General features: G+C 35.9%; 8 protein-coding genes across 19 annotated transcripts; 7 read left to right on the forward strand and 1 right to left on the reverse strand.

The window, feature by feature from the left end:
- The first annotated feature begins 187 nt into the window (after window positions 1–187).
- Window positions 188–1,530, forward strand: LOC6566429 (ATP-dependent (S)-NAD(P)H-hydrate dehydratase). The gene is made up of 2 exons (XM_001992934.2): window positions 188–629; window positions 692–1,530. The coding sequence occupies exons 1-2, from the start codon at window positions 303–305 to the stop codon at window positions 1,265–1,267; spliced, it is 903 nt and encodes a 300-aa protein (XP_001992970.1). The 5' UTR covers window positions 188–302; the 3' UTR covers window positions 1,268–1,530.
- Window positions 1,531–1,816: 286 nt separating this feature from the next.
- Window positions 1,817–3,561, reverse strand: LOC6566430 (acyl-coenzyme A thioesterase 9, mitochondrial). Of its 3 annotated transcripts, none has more exons than XM_001992935.2 (2): window positions 3,353–3,561; window positions 1,817–3,277 (listed from the first exon to the last, which is right to left on the reverse strand). In XM_001992935.2, exons 1-2 carry the CDS (start codon window positions 3,525–3,527, stop codon window positions 2,073–2,075), a joined length of 1,380 nt encoding a protein of 459 aa, XP_001992971.1. In that variant the 5' UTR covers window positions 3,528–3,561; the 3' UTR covers window positions 1,817–2,072. The 3 variants fall into 3 exon arrangements, 2 of the variants coding, with proteins under 2 accessions (XP_001992971.1, XP_032595440.1); XM_032739549.1 differs by having other exon boundaries at window positions 1,818–3,272; window positions 3,353–3,462; XR_006246611.1 differs by having other exon boundaries at window positions 3,209–3,300; window positions 3,353–3,409.
- Window positions 3,562–4,206: 645 nt separating this feature from the next.
- Window positions 4,207–5,004, forward strand: LOC6566431 (glutathione S-transferase 1). Its single transcript, XM_001992936.3, has one exon. It carries the CDS (start codon window positions 4,244–4,246, stop codon window positions 4,904–4,906), a length of 663 nt encoding a protein of 220 aa, XP_001992972.1. The 5' UTR covers window positions 4,207–4,243; the 3' UTR covers window positions 4,907–5,004.
- A 1,986-nt stretch (window positions 5,005–6,990) lies between these two features.
- LOC6566432 (glutathione S-transferase 1) lies at window positions 6,991–7,770 on the forward strand. The gene has a single exon (XM_001992937.2). The coding sequence runs from the start codon at window positions 7,028–7,030 to the stop codon at window positions 7,688–7,690; it is 663 nt and encodes a 220-aa protein (XP_001992973.1). The 5' UTR covers window positions 6,991–7,027; the 3' UTR covers window positions 7,691–7,770.
- A 374-nt stretch (window positions 7,771–8,144) lies between these two features.
- Window positions 8,145–8,950, forward strand: LOC6566433. The gene is made up of 2 exons (XM_001992938.2): window positions 8,145–8,305; window positions 8,392–8,950. Exon 2 carries the CDS (start codon window positions 8,418–8,420, stop codon window positions 8,919–8,921), a length of 504 nt encoding a protein of 167 aa, XP_001992974.1. The 5' UTR covers window positions 8,145–8,305; window positions 8,392–8,417; the 3' UTR covers window positions 8,922–8,950.
- Window positions 8,951–9,269: 319 nt separating this feature from the next.
- On the forward strand, window positions 9,270–17,795 carry LOC6566943 (sodium/hydrogen exchanger 6). 10 transcript variants are annotated; one of them, XM_032739305.2, is made up of 15 exons: window positions 9,272–9,699; window positions 11,814–11,938; window positions 12,011–12,199; window positions 12,273–12,562; window positions 13,065–13,206; window positions 13,303–13,611; window positions 13,685–13,796; window positions 13,861–14,014; window positions 14,078–14,129; window positions 14,619–14,654; window positions 14,915–15,132; window positions 15,192–15,300; window positions 15,368–15,487; window positions 16,744–16,765; window positions 17,448–17,485. In XM_032739305.2, the coding sequence occupies exons 1-14, from the start codon at window positions 9,462–9,464 to the stop codon at window positions 16,759–16,761; spliced, it is 2,112 nt and encodes a 703-aa protein (XP_032595196.1). In that variant the 5' UTR covers window positions 9,272–9,461; the 3' UTR covers window positions 16,762–16,765; window positions 17,448–17,485. The 10 variants fall into 10 exon arrangements, with proteins under 10 accessions (XP_032595189.1, XP_032595191.1, XP_032595198.1 ...); XM_032739304.2 differs by lacking the exon at window positions 17,448–17,485 and adding an exon at window positions 16,904–17,155; XM_032739298.2 differs by lacking the exon at window positions 16,744–16,765 and having other exon boundaries at window positions 9,270–9,699; window positions 17,448–17,795.
- Window positions 17,796–18,275: 480 nt separating this feature from the next.
- Window positions 18,276–20,113, forward strand: LOC6566944 (protein cortex). Its single transcript, XM_032739359.1, has 7 exons — window positions 18,276–18,306; window positions 18,404–18,532; window positions 18,594–18,837; window positions 18,911–19,093; window positions 19,183–19,560; window positions 19,630–19,779; window positions 19,832–20,113. The coding sequence occupies exons 2-7, from the start codon at window positions 18,515–18,517 to the stop codon at window positions 20,089–20,091; spliced, it is 1,233 nt and encodes a 410-aa protein (XP_032595250.1). The 5' UTR covers window positions 18,276–18,306; window positions 18,404–18,514; the 3' UTR covers window positions 20,092–20,113.
- A 237-nt stretch (window positions 20,114–20,350) lies between these two features.
- On the forward strand, window positions 20,351–21,370 carry LOC6566945 (non-structural maintenance of chromosomes element 1 homolog). The gene has a single exon (XM_001992941.3). It carries the CDS (start codon window positions 20,459–20,461, stop codon window positions 21,158–21,160), a length of 702 nt encoding a protein of 233 aa, XP_001992977.1. The 5' UTR covers window positions 20,351–20,458; the 3' UTR covers window positions 21,161–21,370.
- Window positions 21,371–21,693: the final 323 nt, after the last annotated feature.

The raw sequence follows: 21,693 nt of genomic DNA on the forward strand, positions 1-21,693 counted from the left end.
ATAATAATAATACATTAAAATTAAATTTAATTTAAAAAAGCATAGTGAATATCCACACTGTATATATTCATTTGTATATTCACACTGAAATTCACATTTAATTTTCGCACAGTGACATTCAACAATATCGATATATTGTCTATTGTCTCATCATCATCGATATATTGTCTACTGTCTCATCATCATCAAATTGGAAATCGAGCATACCCATAATAAAAACGGGAAATGTGCACAAAAAATCGACCATAATTGATGAAGCCATCTTGCAGCAAAAAAGCTACAAAGTAAAAGTAATAGCAACAATGTCGAAAATAATAGAAATACCTGTGCACGTACAAAAGCTGCTGACTATATTCAGGACTATAATACCCAAGCTAACAAATGGAAAATACAAGGGTCAATATGGCCGTATCGGCGTCATTGGAGGCTCCTTGGAATATACTGGAGCACCGTATTTTGCAGCAATAACTGCTATGAAAGTCGGCGCAGATCTTTCGCACATCTTCTGTCATGCCGATGCGGCGACAGTTATTAAATCCTACAGTCCCGACTTGATTGTACATCCCGTCCTAAACCGTGAGGATGCAGTGGAGGAGATTAAGCCATGGATCGATCGATTACATGTTCTCGTATGTGCAAAATCTAATCGCAATTGTTTTCCATATTTAGAATGCATTTGTATGGCTTTCAGGTGATTGGACCCGGCTTGGGGCGAGATGAGCGTATTCTGAAAACTGCCACAGATATTATTAAGTTTTGCCTGGGGATTGGCAAGCCGATTGTGATAGACGCCGATGGGCTGTTTATTTTAAACAATAATATCGATCTGGTGTGCGGACAACGTGATGTCATTTTGACACCGAATGCTGTCGAATTCGAGAGATTATTTGGCAAGGATCCAGCCGCTGCGAGCGAAAAGATGTTGCTTCTCGGCGATGGGGTTGTGGTCCTCGAAAAGGGAGCAAACGACAAGATTCATATACCACACACCAACGAAGTGTATGCAATGCCAATCGGTGGATCGGGTCGTCGCTGTGGTGGTCAAGGGGATTTGTTGAGCGGTTCTCTGGCAACGTTCTTTTATTGGGCCCTGCAGTCCAATCAATCGAATCCGGCCTATTTAGCTGCATGTGCCTCAAGTTATTTTGTGAAAAAATTGAATTATGCAGCCTTTCAAAAGCTGGGACGTAGTTTGGTTGCCAGTGATATGGTTAATGAGATATCTACGGTGTTTAAAACTGAATTCGAGAATTCGAACTCAGATTAATGCAATTATAGCATTCTTTGTTATCTAGTACATAGAGATCTGTATTGGACTGATTTTAAAATTGTTGCACTATTATTATATGCAATATATAGAACTATGGAATTTGTAAGCTAGATTCAAAATAGCAATAAGGTTTTCCTCGTATCGAACTCAATAACTTGGTGCCCTTAACATATATATATATATATATTAATGTGCGTTTTATGCATTTTCGTATATCATAATACTTAATTAATAAATTAAATATTCTGTTGATGCCAAAAGAATATATTTGTTATTGCTGGTCTGTTTTGCTTGGGTACATTTTTAGTTTTCTAATTATTTGTTGAAAGGCTATCAAAACAGGGGAAAATATTTATTAAGTTTTCTTCATTTTAATTTGCTTTTACATTGTAATTTACATCTAATTCTTGTGGTATTTGTTTCGGTATTTGTAATTTTTTGGTATACTTTAGGACATTTGTAGCGCGCGCAATTTGCGACGTATTTTATTCAAACAATGCGTATTTATTACTTTAAATATCCATTTTATTTTACATTTATTATAAACTGCAAATTCTGCACACAAAATATCTCGCTGAATGAATCAAATATAGTTCAATTATTAATATCCATACTGGGATCTGTTTTCTGGTTGCGTATTTATTAAAAACCGAAAGGGATTTAAATGTGTATTAATATATATGGGTAATTTTGATAGAAATATTATAATTCCCAAGTCGCAACCGTTCTAATCTGTAAATAGCTAACAGTCACAAATTATAAACAAACTTATCCAAGGCAAGTCCAGGTAAAAATTTTCAAATTATTTTTGCTTGCTTAAGTTATTATTGTTGATCTTTCTTCGTTTGATTTTCAATAACTGAATGGCCCGAAATTTGTTGCGTCCATTGATGTGCCACAGGGTCTCCTGATAGGTGGCGGGCAGCACCTCCTTAACGGGCACCTTCGCCTTGTAGGTCATATGCAGCATGTTTGTTGTCGTCTTTTCCATGTTGGTCCCATCAAAGCCTTGGACAATTGTCAACAATTGAATATACTCTTTATGTGTATATACGATATAGGCCGTTAGTTTTAGGAACGAGTTCACCTTCAACGGGCCATAGAATGCCACGTCCATTATGCCAGTCAATAATGGACGACCGCCAGCATAAATACAGGCAGCGATGAAACTAATTTCCACAGCCTGACGCATGACGAATCCACCGAAAATATGATTATGCGAGTTGCGATTGTCCGGGAATGCGTGCAGTATGGTCGTCTGAAAGGAGTCGCTCATCCATCGACAATTGGGTGGCGGCAACTCGCTGGCATCCCTGATGCTGATGTCAGTGCCCTTTGTCCGTTTGAAGATCTCATACATGAGCTTCTCGTCGTCTTTGGTTGGTCTCACATTCAGCACAGATTTCGATTGTTTTGCCATGCGTCGCTTGTGCCTTTCGATGGAATTCTCGTAGCAGCGTTGCTCCTTCTCGTTGGCCGGCTGGAGGGCGTTGACTGGTGCTGGTCCCGTGTTGGTTGCATTGCGTGCCACCATCATAAATATGGCCTTGGCAAAGATGATCGATTGTTGTCGAATATACATGGTTATCTCCATGGAACTTCTACCGGTCCAGGAGACATGACCACAAAAATCCATATCCTCATGGGCGGTGAGTCCTCTTTCATTTTCAAAGTCCACGCTGTCCACCAGGAGCGTAACAAAGACATAAGGCAGTGGGATGCCCTTGGGCAATTTTGGCAAATTCACGTGACGATGACAGATCCACACGGCAAACAAGTCCAGGTCCTCCATCAGGCGACCCATACGCACTTGTCCCAAATGATTGACATAAGACTCCTGCACCGGAATCAAGGTCAATGGCAATACGGCCGTAGTGAACGAGTCCATTAGACTCCGCTTGGGCAAATCATTCTGTTCCGGTTGATATTTGAGCAGACTTGCCCGACACTTGGGTATTGAATGGTAGCCCGGCTCCAAGCCAATACGTTGATTGATGTCCTTCTTTACTACAGCACAAAGCGTATTCACGCTTTATATATATACTTATAAATATATATAGAGATATTACTATAGACATTTACCATCAGACATTGTACCAGAACAGTGGCCCGACTCCAACTCATCTAAGTCACAGGATACTCCCCAGCCACAACGGAAGGCACTTTGATGGAAATGGCATATTGATGCCTTAAAAAATGGATTCAGAATTCGATGTACTCCAAACTCAAATCGTGGCTGACTCAGCAGCGGCGCCATTCTTAAAATTTAGCTAAATACATATTATTTTGACTAATATTCCAAATAATACCAATTTTAATAAACATTTTTACTTCTAAATATGAGATGTAAGTGTCTGTGCTGATGTCTCGTTTTTATTTAGATTTCAAGATAGGAGGATAAGAATAAAAATTGTATTTATTTTTGGGTGACTGATTCTGATTTTTTCTAGACAATTTCATAATAAATAATATCAAATTTCCTGAAGAGAGACAAAATTCGCACGCTCATCATTATTTTACAAGATGTTAATATTTCACAAGCTTTGAAAAAATAAATAGACAAATAAACCAAACAAATAGATGATTCTTATCATTATTATGAAATAACAAGGCAATAATAATATATCGACTGGACGATACCCTGCATTTTATTTTTATTTAATGTTTTTATTTTATTTAATTTTTTTTAATAGAGGATAACAATATAACTGATATATATTTTATAAAAAGGTATTTGCTATACATACTTATGATTTACAACAAAATGAATTGCAGACCAACAAAAAACTCGTTCAAAATGCTTTATCATCGTTAAGCGACTCGATGCTTAATGGCAAGCTGAAAGCTCAGCAAATAGTTGACGATAAGCTTTATCAGCTTTCGTTGCGTTCCACAAGCATTTAAGAGCTGAAAAAGCTGTTCGTGGCATTAGTTCAATTTATTACTTTGATCTGCACACTACTCACAAGCAATATGTCGAAAATAACGCTGTATGGAGTTGATATCAGTCCACCGGTCCGTGCTTGTTTACTCACACTTAAAGCGCTTGAGCTGCCCTTCGAGTATAAAGTGCTAAATCTCGCCGGAGGCGAGAATCGTTCGCCGGAATACTTGAAATTGAATCCACTGGGCACGGTTCCAGTGCTCGATGACAAAGGCACTGTTATATATGATTCACATGCCATATGCAGTTATTTATGCGACAAGTATGCCAAGACGGATGCACTCTATCCCAAGGATCTGGTGAAGCGGGCCGGAGTCAATCAACGTTTGTTCTTCGATGCCAGTGTCCTCTATAAGTCTGTGTGGAATGTTGCCATCGGTTTCTGGCGCAGTGGCCACACCGTCGTTGAAAAGGAAAAGGTCGACAATATTCACGATGCTCTCAGGCAAACCGAACTTCTGCTGGAGAAATCCTACATTGCTGGAGATACTTTGACCATTGCCGATCTCTGCTGTGCTGCGACTGTCACTTCTATGTCACTGGTATTTGACATTGACCCACAGCAATATCCGAAGATCACTGCTTGGCTGGCTCGTCTCGGTCAGTTGCCATACTTTGAGAAATTCAACAATGTTGGCGCCAAGCAATACACGGGTCTTATGCGAAGTAAATGGACAAAAGTGGAGCTGTAATTAACAAGGCTTACAATAACAAGTAGAATAATCTAGTCGAGTGAACTTCACTGGGACCTGGGACCAGTTGTTAATAAATATATTAAATCGATTAAAAAGCATTTTCGAGTTTTATTTGAAAAATTCCCTTTAATAGGCTTTTGTAGACTCAAATTTAAGCTGGTAATTCTTAGGCTTGGATACTGAAGGCTTAAAAAAACTAATCATACAAAGGGTTCTAAGTTCCAGCTTGAGTTCTTCGATAAGTGTGGTTCTTAGCTCCTGCCAGTTGTTGGTTTACAATATTTGCAGAACTTACTGGTACTCTAATCCAACAGGTATTTCTTTTCCACTCTTTTAATAAAGATTGTAAGATTCTCTGTGGATCCATCGAAGATGGGCATTTGTCCCAGGTTAGACAGTGCCCCATATAGATATTGTTTTCTTAATTCTTGAGTTATTTTAAGCTTAGTTCAATTTAATTATCGGAGCGTTTAACTCAATGTTAGTTATACGCCGCATCTTGTTAAGATTATTATATTGGATAATTTGAATGATGTCAGGCAGTAACCAGAAATGTCAAATAAGTTTAGATTATTATACGCGATACCAATCATATAAGTTAATAATCTAAACCACTCATTTACTGAGTATTTTCTTACTTTTGTACATCGATTTTTTCTAGAGATAAGATAAAAATATAGTGAATAAAATAAGTTGCAAGACTCTTGCAAATATCTTAATTTATTTATTATTATTTTTGTCAGATGACCAAAGAAAAAATAAAAAATAGATGAAATTAAATTAATTAATTAAAATCAGAAATATTTATACGACTTACAAGATTTCTGGAGGTATTTAAATACGAAATGGTCCAACATTGGGGAAACCCCAGTAAACCAAATCAGTCAAACAAAAAAAAATAGTTTGTATGAATTAGCTAAGCCCAACCACAAACGCGGGGAAAATGTTATAATAGAGATATAGAATTGAATTTATTACAAATAAAGTTTATTGAAATCATTACAAAATAGTCAGTAGTACTGCGATTAAGAGAAAGTGGGAAGGAACAAGTAACGAGACGATCTCGAGAAAACAGAACAATTAATTTAACTCATCTGAGCAGCTAAGTCGAATTCAACATTTAGTAATTTAACGACAAACATAACACCGAGCATAACACGACCATTAGTTAGGGAAGAAAAGGTTAAAAGGGAGGAGAATATCGATGTATAAAAGTAATATATACATATCACTCATAGCGACACGGATCAAAAAGTAGGCAATTCTTTTGCACTGATTCCAATCTGCTTTGGTGAATCAGATATTTCAGGAGACCACACACAAGATCCATATTTGAAGAGAAGAGAAGTGTGTCTTTAAGGCTCATAAAATTCCTTTGACTAATGATTAATTTATTGATTTAGTTTTATTTATTTATGTACTTCATCTTGTCATCTAAAGTAAGTCGACTTAAAAATAAATACAAAATGTAAAAAAATTGATTAAAGTAATCAAATTAAATAAAATTCATTTAAAATGAAATTTAATATACAAAAATATGAAATATTTATAAGTATTCTGGGGTATTTAAAAGCAGAATGGTTCAACATTTGTTGCATGGATTGAGGAAAACCCAGGAAAACCCGAATCAGATCAATTATGAAAATCAATAACTTCAAAGGCTTTGTTGATAGTGAATTTGATACCATTATTAAATTTTAATTTATGGTCAAGAAGTGATTCTAAATCCTTCGTCCTACCTACTTCATTCAATCTATCAAGTTGCATACCCAGGCCAGGCTCTCGCCTGCGATAAAATGAGATGATCTTGCACTTTCAAACGAAATTCTTTTTACATCCTAACAAAATTGAGCGTAAGCATTGAGAGGTAATTTCAATTTGTACATACACGCTTCAAATCGACGCCTGCAGCAAGCACATCACGATGACAGACCAACTTGTCTGTTATACCCCCTGCAAAACAAACATAAAAGTGCTTTATCATCGTTACGCGAACTTATGCTTAATTGAAAGCTCAACTAAGTTCATTTCAAATATTACGTTCCACAAGCACTTAGCGCAAGCAATGATGGCATCAGTTTAAATTATTGCTTCGATCCGCGCACTACTCGCAGCAAGATGTCGAAAATTGTGGTTTATGGAGTCGATGAGAGCCCACCAGTTCGTGCTTGTTTACTCACACTCAAAGCACTTGAGCTGCCCTTCGAGTATAAAGTGGTAGATCTCGCCGGAGGCGAGAATCGTTCGCCGGAATACTTGAAATTGAATCCACTGGGCACGGTTCCAGTGCTCGATGACAAAGGCACTGTTATATATGATTCACATGCCATATGCAGTTATTTATGCGACAAGTATGCCAAGACGGATGCACTCTATCCCAAGGATCTGGTGAAGCGGGCCGGAGTCAATCAACGCTTGTTCTTCGATGCCAGTGTCATTTATAGGTCTGTGTGGAATGTTGCCATCGGTTTCTGGCGCAGTGGCCACACCGTCGTTGAAAAGGAAAAGGTCGACAATATTCACGATGCTCTCAGGCAAACCGAACTTCTGCTGGAGAAATCCTACATTGCTGGAGATACTTTGACCATTGCCGATCTCTGCTGTGCCCCGACCGTATCAGCTGTGGCAGTGGCAGTTGACCTTAATGCAGATCGATATCCAAAGATCACTGCTTGGCTGGCTCGTCTCGGTCAATTGCCATACTTTGAGGAATTTAATAATGTGGGCGCCAAGCGATACACGGATTTCATGCGAAGCAAGTGGACGAAAATAGAGGAGTAAGGCTTAAGGTTAAGAATCAAGTTTGTTTTTCTTATAAATAAACTATGTACCCAGTGTATTAAATGTTCTCATCATTCGAAGATGCTTTTATTATTTATCATCCGCAATGTAAGCAACATAAATGCGCAGTTGTTTTGTTGATGGGCGGTTGGTTTGTTCAACTGAAATGTAGTTTCTTGTCTATGCATTCATGTAAGAAATGTTAGAAATGCATGTGCTTAATCAAATAGGTACTTATTTGTTTATGTTTACTTATCAATTTTTCTCTATTATCAACAATTTATGGCTGTTGGCAAGATTTCACAGCAGAGATTTGCGAGCTGCATACCATTTTTAAATGCAACTATCGATAATGAATATTAACTATCGAAAGGGTAGCTCATCGATTTATTCAGCGAACGAATAGCAAAAACAATATGAACAAAACTAACAAAGTTGATTGGACCGATGAGATTTTATTTTTTATAATCAAACATGTAAAACATGCGCCATTTGTTTGGGACAACACCCATCCCAAGTATGCGTATAAGGCGAAAAAGGCGAAATTCTGGTCGCTGCTTGCAGAGAAGGTAAATGCACACGGTGGCTTCTTCTCAACCACACCAATTACAAAGGGTAAATTGAACAAAAATATTCAATTAGAAATATAATAAAAGTAAATAAACTAACATATTAAAGTACTGATGATGTTGTGATTTTAGAGGCGCTGCAAAAGAAATGGACAAATATGAAGACATACTATTTGTTCGAGGAGAGCAAATCGCGAAGAATCGGTGCCGATGCGGATAATTTCAGCACAACTTGGAGATTTCGATCAACATTGGCCTTTTTAAGCACAACGCTGGATGCACCGGCATCAAGTCGACCAAATGCAAGTGAAAGCAGTTTTGATTGTCTGTCCGAGGATGATCCACTGGCTACCCAAGATTGCATCCAGCCAGCCAATATGGGCATAAAAACCGAAGAGCCTTCGGTAGAGGATTCGCCAACATCGAATGAAATTGAAGATGAATCCTTGCCACCAGTAAGAAAACGTAGTAAGGAATCCAAAGGCATGGAGCTGCGAACTACAAGGATTGCCCATCGAACAAATTTCTATCATTATGGCATGACGGTTGCCCAGGATCTGGATCAACTGGATGAGGACTTTAAAATTGATGCCAAGCTAGAAATAATGCAAATTATTGCCAAATACAAAAGAGAACAATACTTGAATCAAAGCAACAGCTAAAAATAAAACTAAATTTGTATATATATCTATTTTTTTTCGTTTGTTTTCGAGTCAAGCCTATTGTTGAGAATGCTAGCGCAAAACGCAATAGATGTTTGAGCTAAGCACAACAAAAGAGTAGAAAGTATTTGTGGAATTTAACAACACTGACAGCAATATCACAGGCGCAATATCACGACATCGTTTGTTATCGATAGGCAAACAGCTGTGTCAGTCAAGGCAACTGTTTTTTTTTGTTCAGCATAGTGTAGTTAGTAGTATAAGAGATTATAAAAGGCGAGCATAACTTCAAATCTTTAATTCTAATCAGGATTGTGTAAAATACTAATTGTTTATATACACATTGCAAAAAAAGAAGATAAATAAAGTCAAACTTAAGCGAAAGGGTGCAAAAGCTGCGTGTGCGCCAAATCAATTTACGGCGCACAAACGTAACGTGAAAATCGATTTCAGTTTCGCCTGCTCCGCTAACAGCTGCCATTCTGTTCGGTTCACATTTCAATTAATGTACAATTAATTTTGTAGAACAAGTGCAACAAAATGCAACGCTGGAGAAGCTCGCTTTGGCTTTCGCTGACAGTTTCTGCATTGATTGCAGTTTGCAGTGGAGCGGACACGGATATAACACTCGATGCCAAAGCGACGCTAAATCATCGCATTCAGAGTCTCGATTTGTTGGTCTTCGTATTCCTGTTGGCCCTCACAGTTTTGACCATTTGGCTGTTCAAACATCATCGCGTCTCTTGGCTCCATGAGACCGGATTGGCTGTTATTTATGGTTAGTAAATAAAAAACATACTTTCTTGTTGTTGTCATTATCAATTTTCTATGTCATTTCTTCTTTGCCTTTACCTTTACCTCTTAATTTCATTGTCACCTGCAGCTTTCATTTTCGTCTCTTTGTTTTTGTTTTTTCGTATCTATTAAGCAGCTATATGCATATGTATATGTATGCTTGTATACATATATGAATAGATATATTCATATATATATATATAAATACAAACGTAATTGCGTATTTTTACACTTTACGTGCACATTCCATCATTCACTTCCCGCCCCTTAGAAACCCGCCCATGTAATCGAATAAATTTAAATGCGACAAAAGCTTTTAAGCCTGCATGTTTTGCGCTGTTGATAATATGAAACCTGTATTTAAACTTCTAATTACACAACGCAGCACACAAATTCTTTGTTTCTGTTTGAATCTGATATTTGTCATCTTTCGGTTAAATGCAATTAAGCTAAAAAGTCATAAATGTGTACAGTGTGTACATTTACAATAATATGCATTTCGAGATATTCAAGAATATTCCATGCTTTTATCTTCTATTCATTATAATTTGTACAGGTGCGAACAAAATAATAGCACCACTCTCACAAGAAATGTTTTCAAATTAGTTGTATAGTTGTAAAAGTGCGAAGTAAATAAACGATTTGTTCTTATTTATCTGCAACTTTTTGGTACTTCAAATGAAAAACAAATATATTTAACAATAAATATTGAGAATAATTTCCAGGAGCAGTACTAACATTCATTTATAGGTAGAACACTAAATAATATATAATATAAATGTTAATTACATTCGAAAAAATTGCAAAAGTATTGTTTTGTTTTTTCATTCGTAAGAAAAAATGTCAGAGTGGCGCTATTATTTTTTACGCAATTGTATGTGCATTGTACGTGCTCATACTGTGTGTGTGTGTGTGTTGTATTTGTGTATTTGGTTTCAGTTGGGTTTCTCCTTCCACATTTTCTGTTTTTATTTTAATTGTATTCGTTTTGGGTTTTTTCGTCATCATTTCCAGTTGCCAATCAGACTTGACCAATTGGAATGATCAATAGTAGAATTGAAGGCAATAAAACTAATTAGACACGTGTGTTAGACATGAACAGCAGTTATAATTAAAGTTATTTTTGCATGAAATAAAATAATTGGACATTTAAATTATACTGTTTATCTAAATTGGCTTAGACCATCGTACAAATATTTGTGCTACTAACAAAAAATAATAAATTATACTATGCAGATAACACACACTCTTCTTTCTTGACTGATAAGGCAAATGAGTCAACAAAATATCAAGTATGCATGTACGTTCCACACGCTCTTATCTGGCTCAATTGAAAGAAAGCAACAGCCGCATTCACTTAGTCACTTTGTGATAGGTCAGGCAATAATCAAAGAACAGAAGTGAAACCAATTTATATCGATTTATGGTTTGGCTCTATCGTTTCCCCATTTATTCCTTTTCCACTTAAGGTAGTTTCCAATTTGATTTGACATTCAATGGGGCCTATAATTTAAGTTAATAGATGGTGCTCTCTATTCCCTAAAAGCTGGTTTCGTGTTTGCAAAAAAATGGCATTTAGTCATAAATTATATTTTATATATATATGCAATTCATAGATTATTATATATACGTGTATTTGCAAGTATGTTGCTAGTTTCTATTTGGATTGTAACTGGTTTTTATAGACTTCTGTTATCGCTAGCTGAAAATTTTCCCAACTTTACTTTGCACAAACATATATAGTATTTGTTGATTTCTTTTTAGTTATTTTTTTTTTTTTGTTATATGGGTACTAAGCAGATATTTTAATACTACATACTTGTAATTATTATTTGTATATTGGATATTTTTTCAATCTGATTCTTAAACTAAAAATTTTGTTAGCAAAGAGGAAATACATATAAAAAATATCTTCTTGAATTAAAACAGATACAAAAAATATCATCTCAGTCTGATCCTAAGTCTAAAAAAATATACCCTACAATAGTTATGAAATCACATCTGTTTTATGTTTATACTGTTTATTCTTTTGCTAACCTTAATTCCTAAATTATGTTTATTAATCTGAACCTCTATGACTCTTTGAACAAATTGCAGGTTTAATTGTTGGTGCCATTATACGATATGCGGGCACAAACACCACTCTGGTGCACATGCAGGTGGAGACGCAGGGAACACCCACATATAGTGACAAATTGCCACCGGACACATTGTGGTTTAAGGTGCGTACACAAAACTCTGTCCTATGCAATTTGCTGGCAATAGTAATCGATTTGTTTTTGTTTTTGTTTTAGTATCCGGTTAATCAGACAAATACCACTAAGCAGCCCGAGGACGTTAAGACATATGCGTATGTGTTTCGTGGCCAGGTTTATGATATCGATGAGAATGAAATTGATTTGAAGGCCACATTCGATCCGGAGGTCTTCTTCAACATTATATTGCCGCCAATTATATTCTATGCTGGCTATAGCCTAAAGAAGGTTGTATTTATTTACAAATGTACATATCAAATCTGGAACAATTTCTAAATCAAATTTCATTATCGTTTTGTAGAAATACTTCTTTCGCAATTTGGGTGCCATTTTGACGTTTGCCATTGTGGGCACCACCTTATCGGCGTTCCTAATCGGTGGTCTGATGTACGGCTGTGTGAAACTGATGCCAAAATACTTGAGCAGCAGTTACACATTCCTGGACACGCTGTATTTTGGGGCGCTGATATCGCCAACAGATCCGCTCACCATACTGGCCATATTCAATGATTTGCACGTCGATGTTAATCTCTATGCGCTTGTGTTGGGCGAATCTGTGCTGAACGATGCCGTTGCCATTGTGCTAAGCGGGTAAATGTTACTAAATATTAAATTCTAGTACTATTCAAGGGGTCAAAATCGGTTCAGGTATGTCATATCTGTGACCGAGGAAAGTTTGTTGAATGTCTCAACAATCAGTTGCCAATCAAATTAATACAAGTTCTCACAAAAAATGGGAGAAGGGGCATAAGGAAAGCAAAAGGCTGCTTTTGGAATATATATTGGATTAGCATTAATAGTTGAGTTGACTTAATCATGTCCGTGTGCCCGTCTGTGTAAGTAAGTCTATATCAGAGATGATAATGAAATATGCCGCTCAAGTTTATATCATATTACTAGCGTATCGATATAAATCGATTTCTAATATCACTAAAGATATAGCCTTCCAATTGACATATATATTACTTGCTGACATATTATTGATCAACTGTGAAAAATGCAGATTTTGTTAACCAAAATATATTTTTATATCGAAAAAGTTACCAACTTTTTTGACATTTTCGATTTTAATTGTTAATGTGTGTATTTGCAGTGCCATACAAAACTACGGCGAGCATTATTCAAACTCGGGCGAGTTTGAGTCGACGGCATTTTTGCGTTCGCTCAGCGACTTTGTAAGCATTTTCTTCTTGTCGCTGCTAATTGGCGCCGTCATGGGCTGTTTTACAGCATTGATATCCTTTTCAAAATAACAAAAAAAAATATTAATATATATATACATATAAATTAATCATTCTATAAGTAATGTGCTTCCTTAACTCCTGCCACACTTGACCAAGTTTACGCGCGTGCGTGATTTTCCGCTGCTGGAATCGGCGCTCTTTGTGCTGATGAGCTACAGCACATTTCTGCTGGCCGAGGCCACGGAGCTGACCGGCGTTGTGGCCGTATTGTTTTGCGGCATTTGTCAGGCCCATTATACGTATAACAATTTGTCGGAGGATTCGCGACAGCGCACCAAACAGATCTTTGAGCTGCTCAACTTTCTGGCCGAGAATTTCATATTCTCTTACATTGGCGTCTCGATGTTCACATTTCCCAAGCATCATTTCGATGCTGGCTTTATTATAACCGCGTTTGTAAGTCTAATGAAATATATAATATATATATATATACTTATATTAATTTTTGTATTATTAATTTATTTAATAGATTTGTGCTGCTCTGGGACGTGCCGTTAATGTGTATCCTTTGTCCTGGCTGCTCAATATTAAACGCAAACCAAAAATCTCATCTAATTTCCAGCACATGCTATTCTTTGCTGGTAAGCTGGAATCAAAGCGTATCTGAAATACCCAATAATATCCATCTCTTTTCATTTATGTTAGGTTTACGTGGCGCGATGTCCTTCGCCTTGGCCATTCGGAATACGGTGTCCGATGCGCGACAAACCATGTTAACGGCCACATCACTGATTGTTATCTTTACGGTCATCATTCAGGGGGGTGCGGCTAACTTTCTGCTCAACTGGTTGAAAATACCGTAAGTTAAATTGTTAATAACAATAAATCAGCGGCTTTGAATTGCCATATTTTTTGGTTGCAGCGTTGGCGTTGATGATGAGACTGAGCAATTGAATAATTATCATGTCCACAGTGTGAGTATCTGTGTAATAAGTTCATTTGTTCATTTATATATTAAGAGCTATTTAAGTTCGGTTTGGGCATCATTCACATTTGAAGAACTTTCACATATATAATCACAGTTTAGTTTATATTTTAGTGAGTTAAGTTTCGGTTAAAAAATTAACAGTGATAGCTGTGATAGCTAAAGTTAAATTTAGCATCAACCATTTCCCGGAACTAAATCCTTAAGTTCGTCATTGACTCTTACAGTGTATTAAGCATATTCAAAATGGAACTCTTTTATTTGTACCTTTAAGGGATCATCATAATATATATGTATATATATATATATATATTCAATGTGGCACTTTTAAGTTCAAACTGTTTGTCGATGAATGATTTAATTTACATTGCATTTCTGATTCAGTTGTTGTTGATTGTTCACATTTTAATGTAAATTCTAACTGAATTATTTTGTACATTTCCACGCAATTCACGACATTTTGCATCATTCGAAAAAGGTTTACAATTCCATGGACAATTCACATTCGGCTCCGGTACGTTGATAATAAATTCCATACAATTCTCAATTTGTGTGTGTGTGCTTCTTTCTTTCCTCGTCGTCCTCTGTTCCAACACTACAACAGACAACAACACACAAATACACACACATTTATGCATTTTTTTCAGTTTGCAGCATTAAGGTTTCTTCTTTTGAGTTTTTTTTTTTTATATTATGTTGTTGCTGGTACTCTTTCTTCTAAGACCCATTTTCAATACACATATCGCTAATTTTGTCTCGTTGAAATCTGTTCAGTCTGATGGCTACTTGCAGGACGTGGAAGGCGGTGGCGGCGGAGGAGGAGGAGGGGCTGTAGGAGTTAGCGGTCGTGGCAAGACACGTCTCGTTACTGGCGCCGACTCCAATCTGGATACGCCGCTGGATGGCAATGCGGCGACTGCAACGAGTGGACGACGACGCAACAGCCACGAGAAGGCGATCCTAGCGCGCATTTGGGGCAACTTTGATACCAAGTGAGTATATAAAAAACAATGATTGCCATAGTACGGATATGTATCAAGTATTTCGCCAGATATATGAAGCCATTGCTGACGCACTCGAGGCCCACTTTGCTGGAGACATTGCCAGTATGCTGTAATCCTATTGCACGACTGCTGACAACCACACAGCAGCTGACGCAGGTATGCCACAAATCCTGACCTGTTGTTCGACTGTATTAAGAGATGTATTATTACTTTGTACACACAGGATGGCAGCGAGTTTAGGCGAGTTGATTCCGATTCGGATATTTGCATTGACAACGATACGGGCAATGGGATCAGTCAGGATGGTCTAGTTGGTGGCGGGCGTCGCAATTCGATAAATCGCGTAAGTATTCGGTACATGGGCGATACTCAGAACCTACTTGCTAGCTACAGAAATCTTGAATGAAGCACCAAAGACTAATACCATGTAGAAAGAGCAACTAACAAAACCACACCAAACCAAACCAAAACAAACCAAACCAATTCAAAAAATAAATCCGAAACAACTAAATTTTGGCCAAGTAGACGCATTGTTATAGCTTTTAAGCGAGATTTTAATCAAAACTAACTTCAACTACAGCAATTGCCAACTTACTAAATATGTACATATATATAAAATATATATTGTATATGTATCATAACAAAATTGTGATTTGTCTTATTAGTTAACTCGTTATTTCAATGATTTCAATGTTAATTTTATAAATAAAAAAATATTATAATTAGGATTGTAAAACCATTTTATTATTGTTTTGTTAATTATAGTTATATTTTAAATACGTCAGGCGAGTTTTCTAGTCTTAATCCATATTTATTGTATATTTTTGATTGTTTGTTAATATTTTACATACTGTTTAACTGCATGGCTAACCAAATATAAACGTACAAAACTAAAAACAACAAACTGTAACTTTCTCAGCGAAAATATTAATTTATTTGGTTGCTGCGGCATCTTTCTTTCTATCTTTCCTCAAACCATCTAAACAATAAAAACAACAACAACTCATGTGGACTAAAAACCATTTAACTATTCGGTTTTTCGGTTAACATCTGCTCCCCAAACTCAAACTCGAACTTAAACTGAAATTGAAATTGAAACTGAAACTAAAACAATAACCATACCATTAACCATTAACTTAACCAATGCTAATACAATACTGCCTCAACAATAGTCAAATATTATAAATGAAACTAATCACATTGCAAACGAACTCAGCTTGCTTACCAATAATTTCATGTAATCAATTGCAACCCAATCGAATATCGAATTTAACACAACAAATTTAACCAAAAAACCTCTTTTTCCGATTTATTATTATTTTTTTTTTTCTTTTTGTGTTTAAATTGCTCCATTTTCATATTTAAATATACGTACACTACTGAATACAAAACTTGATAATGATAACGATCGTCAAATGTCGGCCTGCCTGTCCGATCGCACAAAAATATATGTATATTAAATTGGGCTGGTGAATGGGTATTATAAGGTTTGCTTGGGAATTGAATCGTATTAATAATAGCACAATATTGAAGTGGCTTTTTTGTATTTTTTTGGTAATTATTATTTATGTTTACGTATCTCACAATCTTATTTCTTAGAATCTAACATGCGACTAACCATGTAAGTATACAATTATAAGTTCATTTTCATTTTATATTTAATTATTCTTATCACTAGTATGCCAGCATAGTTTCAGTTCTCATTTCTTACATATTCCTTACTTAAGTTTATGTTTCATTTATAAACTTTCTTTTATAGGTTACGTGCGAAGATGGGAATGTTCATATTTAAGTTGATTTGTTGCCAGCTACACAATTATGCAATTGGTCTCATTTGAAATGCAAATTTGATGCGTACAAATTAGTTTATTTTTAATTTGGAATCCTGTTTAATTTTTAAGACTTTGTGATTTGAATTCTAGTTATATGAGTTAGTTACAATGATTATTTGTTTTCTTGTTGTTGAATATTGAAAATATGGATTATTACGTTCAAGGAATATAACGTTCAATTGAAAAGTTGGTATATTATTTGAGTTTTTAAACTGTTATTATTGTTTTAGTCAATAAAAGGACATATAAACATAATTTTTACATTAACTGAAATTAACTTGGAAGCCCAATGTGAAAATTTGTATGATGTTATAAAAATATTAAAAAATACTCATAGCTTTATTATATTCCCTCTCTTTTTATTTAAAACCGCTGCAACATTTTATTGAAACTGAAATTGCAAATTATATGTACACAATCTAAAATATATAAAACTATTCTTCAAAATCGTACCAAAACACAAATGTTTAGATGGAAATCCTGGAGCATGTTCAAAGTCCGGTATCAACGAGAATCAGGCTATTAGGATTTTATGGCAAAAAGTTATAGAAGATATACAAATAAATAATCGTTTATTTTTTACAATAGATTTGTATTTCGAAATACATAAACAAACAAAAAAAAAAGGAAATTAAATAGAATGCTTTCAAATTTGCGGAACAATAATTAGTGTAAATACAAATATTTATATATAGTTTAAACTGCATTAGATATGTATTTGTGTTTTGAAATTATACAAACTTGCAAACCTACAAACACACTTTGTACATGTAAATTAAATATAATATGTAAAACGCGGTGTTTGCACGGTAAAAAATAAACACATGTAAAACGCGGTGTTTGCACGGTAAAAAATAAACACACACACAAATGTTAAAGATATTCGGTTTTAATATTCAATATTCTGTCTATGAAAAAGTTCTTATTACATACATACTACAAATATTATTTAAACTAAAGCATAACTCTCTTATATATACATTTATTGAAGATATTAATTGCTGTGCTATTAATTTGTAAGTCGAAATCAATAAAAACAACAAAATAAAAAATGTGTTTTTCTTCAACTACGACAGCTACAAAAAGGCCAAAAACCTACCCTTTTCTCATCTCTGATGCTAGCAACTGAGAGCATTTACAGTTACTTGATTAAAGCTGTTTTTCAAGTAGATAAATATGGAGTAGGCGACAAGTGATTTAGTTAATTGTCTGTCTTCGTTATGGATATTTGTGAAAGTCTAAGTAAGAATTGCTTGATGGACAAAAAATGCGTCCGTTCCTATGTAAAAGGGCGCCGGGTCGAACACGAAAATGAAGTATTTAAGGTGCAGTGAGTTCAACAAATACTACGTCAATTTAAATATTAATATTAATAATAGAACAAAAAAAAAAAACAACACAATTCACATATATATACACATATATAGAGCAAAAGAAATACGAGGTCGCAATTTACCTATGCCGATCGATTCATACCGAAACGTTTCAAGCCTGAGAATATTGACTATAATCTTAAGTTTGTGGGCAGGCGTAAGGAAATGGATATTCTCAAAATGGTGTGTACATGAATACTTATATTTATATATGTACGTATATCTATAATATCTATATATCTAGAATCTAACCCAATCATGCAGCTATTGGAGTCACAGCAGCTTTGCTTTCGCCTTGAACAACGCCTTCAATATGCAAGAATTTCGCTTGCTGCAATTTAACGATATGCAAGGCCAGCAGTGCTTCGGTCAGCGTCCACATGGACAAAACACACCCGATGATGGAGATTGGCCATGCCATCCACGCACCCGGCCAATTGCTTATCCCACTGCCACCAATGAGATGCCCGGTCTCTGGAGTTCATTTGGTATTTCCACACCCAAAAAACAAAATAACTCATTTAACAATTGTACACAAATTTGTTGATGTTTTCGATTTAGATCTCAATATGATGGACTGGTCGAAAAATGGCCAGATGGCCATTTCGTTTGGGGAAAACTTAATTATATCGCGCAATGAGGATAATATCAGCATGGTCTTCAGTGTCGAAAATACAAATTCACTCAAATATTCGCCATCGGGGCGATATCTTGCCATCGGCTGCATGGTCTCCCAATTTCCTGGTAATTGCTTACAAATTTTAGTACTACATTTCTAGGATAACTTATAATTACAATTCGAGAATTCCTAAATTTTGTATTTGCAATTTCAGTGCTGGAGCTTTGGAAATTACTGCCACCAAATGAATTTTTGGTAGCCGATGGTAAATACTTGCCGAGATCATTCGGATCGATATGTTGCATTGAATGGAGCAAGTCTAATGAAGACATTCTCTGTGGCACAAAATGTGGCATAATTGTGGTAGTCGAATTATCCTGGATGACCACAGAGCATGTTTTGCGTAAACATAAATATCAAATAAATTGTATGCGTTTCTCGCCCACGGGACGCTATTTGGCCACATCCGATGTGCAAGGACATATCTTTATATACGATGGCAGGAATTATAAGGTCATATTGAGATTGGGCGCCAAGGCAGGTGGCAGTGTCTTTGACTGGCATCCTTGGTCCGATAATGAATTGGCTATTTGTAAGTAGTATCAGTCAAATTTCAATATTTTTATTCATATTCTAATCCAAACTGAATATTTTTGTGCAGCGGAAAAGCTACCCTCATCCATTTATATATTTCATGTGCAACGCCGTGAAATTGTTGCCTTCTATCAGCGCGGCGATGAGAAGATCTTAATAAAGTCACTTAATTTTAGCAAGATCACAGGCGAGTTGCTGGTCAACACTTACAGACAGGGTAAGATGCTACGTATATATGGAGAATTTGTTTTAATTTGAAATATCCATAGACGAAAATGGCTGTCCGTGCACTGAGATCTTGGTGCTTTCTTCATTGAATCGGGTAGTTGACATATTGGGCTATCAGGACAGAGGTGCATTGTTCATGATGTGGAGTCCAGATGGAAGAAGCCTCGCTGCGGCTGGCCACGACGAGTCCTTTTCGGTTTGGGACTTTTACCCCGCGGATAAGACAAATGCTGAAATTATTAAGGACTTTCTCGATAAAGCGGATCGCAGTGTTCTAGAACTTTACGGTCCTTTTAAGTAAATTTCAAATTGTTCACATTTGTCGCAAGTTTTATTTATTTTTATTTATTTAATTTTTTTGTATTAGTTTTAAATTAATAAAAGAAAAAAGTAACGGTGGCAAAATTTATGCATTTTTCACTTAATTCAAAATAAGGGTATTTTAGAGAGCGCTTGCTAGTTTTAAAACTACCGCCATTTTCGAAGTGGCAGCTAACCGATAACCACTTATCGGTTCATACTTGCAAATTTGTTACGTTATCCGACTTATCGTTACTATCCGTTTAATTTTTCAGCCCTCGTAGAGTGCGTCCCTTCATTTGGATTTTTTTTTGTTTTGCAATTGAGCAAATAATTAATTAATAAATAAATCTCAAATAATACTTAACATGGATAAAGTAAAGCGAGCATTTTTGCGCGCCTGTATTAATCACAGCTGCCTGGATCCAGAACAAATTGATAAGATATTAACACCGCTGTGTGAGCATCACAAAGTGGAAAAGCCCGCCAATAAAGAGGCTTTGTACAAATTGGTTGGTGAAATCGAAAATACCATAAGGGAGCTAAATCAGTCATTGGGTTTCGTGCAGCATCCGATTAGTGGCAAGGAATATTTGGTGTTTGCCATAACAGAAGCAACGCCCGACAAACTTGCTCATCCCGGTCTGTCCGCCGAGGAATGCCAGTATTTTTCAATTATATTGGACATGCTGGGACAGCGCGAGGATTTGTGCATAGCTTGGAACGAGGCATACTCCAATGTGAACTTCAAGGGTACTGCCACCAAACCGCCCACGAAGCTGCGCATGCAGACACTTCTACAAATGTGGAATGATATGGGCTACTTTGTCGAATCGGACGATCATCTTTATCTGGGCGCGCGCAGCATTGTTGAGTTCGAGTTCCATCTTCGCTCGCATTACGTGGACACAATTAAGGAGTGCGCTCTGTGCAAGAAACTGGTGTTCTGGGATGTCAAATGCTCGGATTGTGGGCGGAAAATCCATCGCGAGTGCATACGAAAATATTTGCGAACACGCTCCAATTGCCCCACCTGTGGCAACAAATGGTGCACGCGGCTTAGTCAATAATAGGATGAAGTGGCCGTCAGTGTTACAAGGGCAAGCAATAAAATGTGTGATCCAATAACAATGTTAAAATTAAGATTAAACATTTTTTGGTAAAATGTACAGCGATATAGAGTAATCGCTTATATATATAGCTTCAAATTAAGTACACTTGTTGATTAAGATTATTTATTTTATTTCAAAAATTATTTAACATACGTGTATTTATTAGCTAGTCTTTCATTACTTCAATTCATTTCATAAATCTTTCATTAAAATTTCATATTGATTGATTTTTATCTTAGGGATTATTTTTTAAGCATATCATTTCCCAAATCTTAAAAATTGTATTAAATGGTTTATTCTCTTTCACAAATGAAGATATGAAAACGATAAATTTCAGATGGTAAAAAACCGTTACTTGATTGAAATTTTCTACGTTGCTGTATCTTTGTATTTTGAGAGAGAGGTTATTGTTTTGATAAATCTTTAACTTTTACACGGGTGCAGTACTTTCGCACTATACACGTCTCTGGGACTCCTGTTGAAATATATAT

Source organism: Drosophila grimshawi, unplaced genomic scaffold (assembly GCF_018153295.1).
Source record: "Drosophila grimshawi isolate 15287-2541.00 unplaced genomic scaffold, ASM1815329v1 contig_1377, whole genome shotgun sequence".
In the NCBI taxonomy this organism is placed as follows: domain Eukaryota; kingdom Metazoa; phylum Arthropoda; class Insecta; order Diptera; family Drosophilidae; genus Drosophila; species Drosophila grimshawi.

Bases quoted from the DNA above. Each gene is read 5' to 3' on its own strand.
- LOC6566429 (XM_001992934.2), top strand. From the start codon at position 303: ATGTCGAAAATAATAGAAATACCTGTGCACGTACAAAAGCTGCTGACT. The intron at 630-691 runs GTATGTGCAAAA...TATGGCTTTCAG, and splicing joins TCGATCGATTACATGTTCTC to GTGATTGGACCCGGCTTGGG.
- LOC6566430 (XM_001992935.2), bottom strand. From the start codon at position 3,527: ATGGCGCCGCTGCTGAGTCAGCCACGATTTGAGTTTGGAGTACATCGA. The intron at 3,278-3,352 runs GTAAATGTCTAT...TTTGTGCTGTAG, and splicing joins TTCTGGTACAATGTCTGATG to TAAAGAAGGACATCAATCAA.
- LOC6566431 (XM_001992936.3), top strand. From the start codon at position 4,244: ATGTCGAAAATAACGCTGTATGGAGTTGATATCAGTCCACCGGTCCGT.
- LOC6566432 (XM_001992937.2), top strand. From the start codon at position 7,028: ATGTCGAAAATTGTGGTTTATGGAGTCGATGAGAGCCCACCAGTTCGT.
- LOC6566433 (XM_001992938.2), top strand. From the start codon at position 8,418: ATGAAGACATACTATTTGTTCGAGGAGAGCAAATCGCGAAGAATCGGT.
- LOC6566943 (XM_032739298.2), top strand. From the start codon at position 9,462: ATGCAACGCTGGAGAAGCTCGCTTTGGCTTTCGCTGACAGTTTCTGCA. The intron at 13,207-13,302 runs ATATCCTTTTCA...CTCCTGCCACAC, and splicing joins TGGGCTGTTTTACAGCATTG to TTGACCAAGTTTACGCGCGT. The intron at 15,301-15,367 runs GTATGCCACAAA...TTGTACACACAG, and splicing joins CCACACAGCAGCTGACGCAG to GATGGCAGCGAGTTTAGGCG.
- LOC6566944 (XM_032739359.1), top strand. The intron at 18,838-18,910 runs GTATTTCCACAC...TTTTCGATTTAG, and splicing joins CGGTCTCTGGAGTTCATTTG to ATCTCAATATGATGGACTGG. The intron at 19,561-19,629 runs GTAAGTAGTATC...ATTTTTGTGCAG, and splicing joins CGATAATGAATTGGCTATTT to CGGAAAAGCTACCCTCATCC.
- LOC6566945 (XM_001992941.3), top strand. From the start codon at position 20,459: ATGGATAAAGTAAAGCGAGCATTTTTGCGCGCCTGTATTAATCACAGC.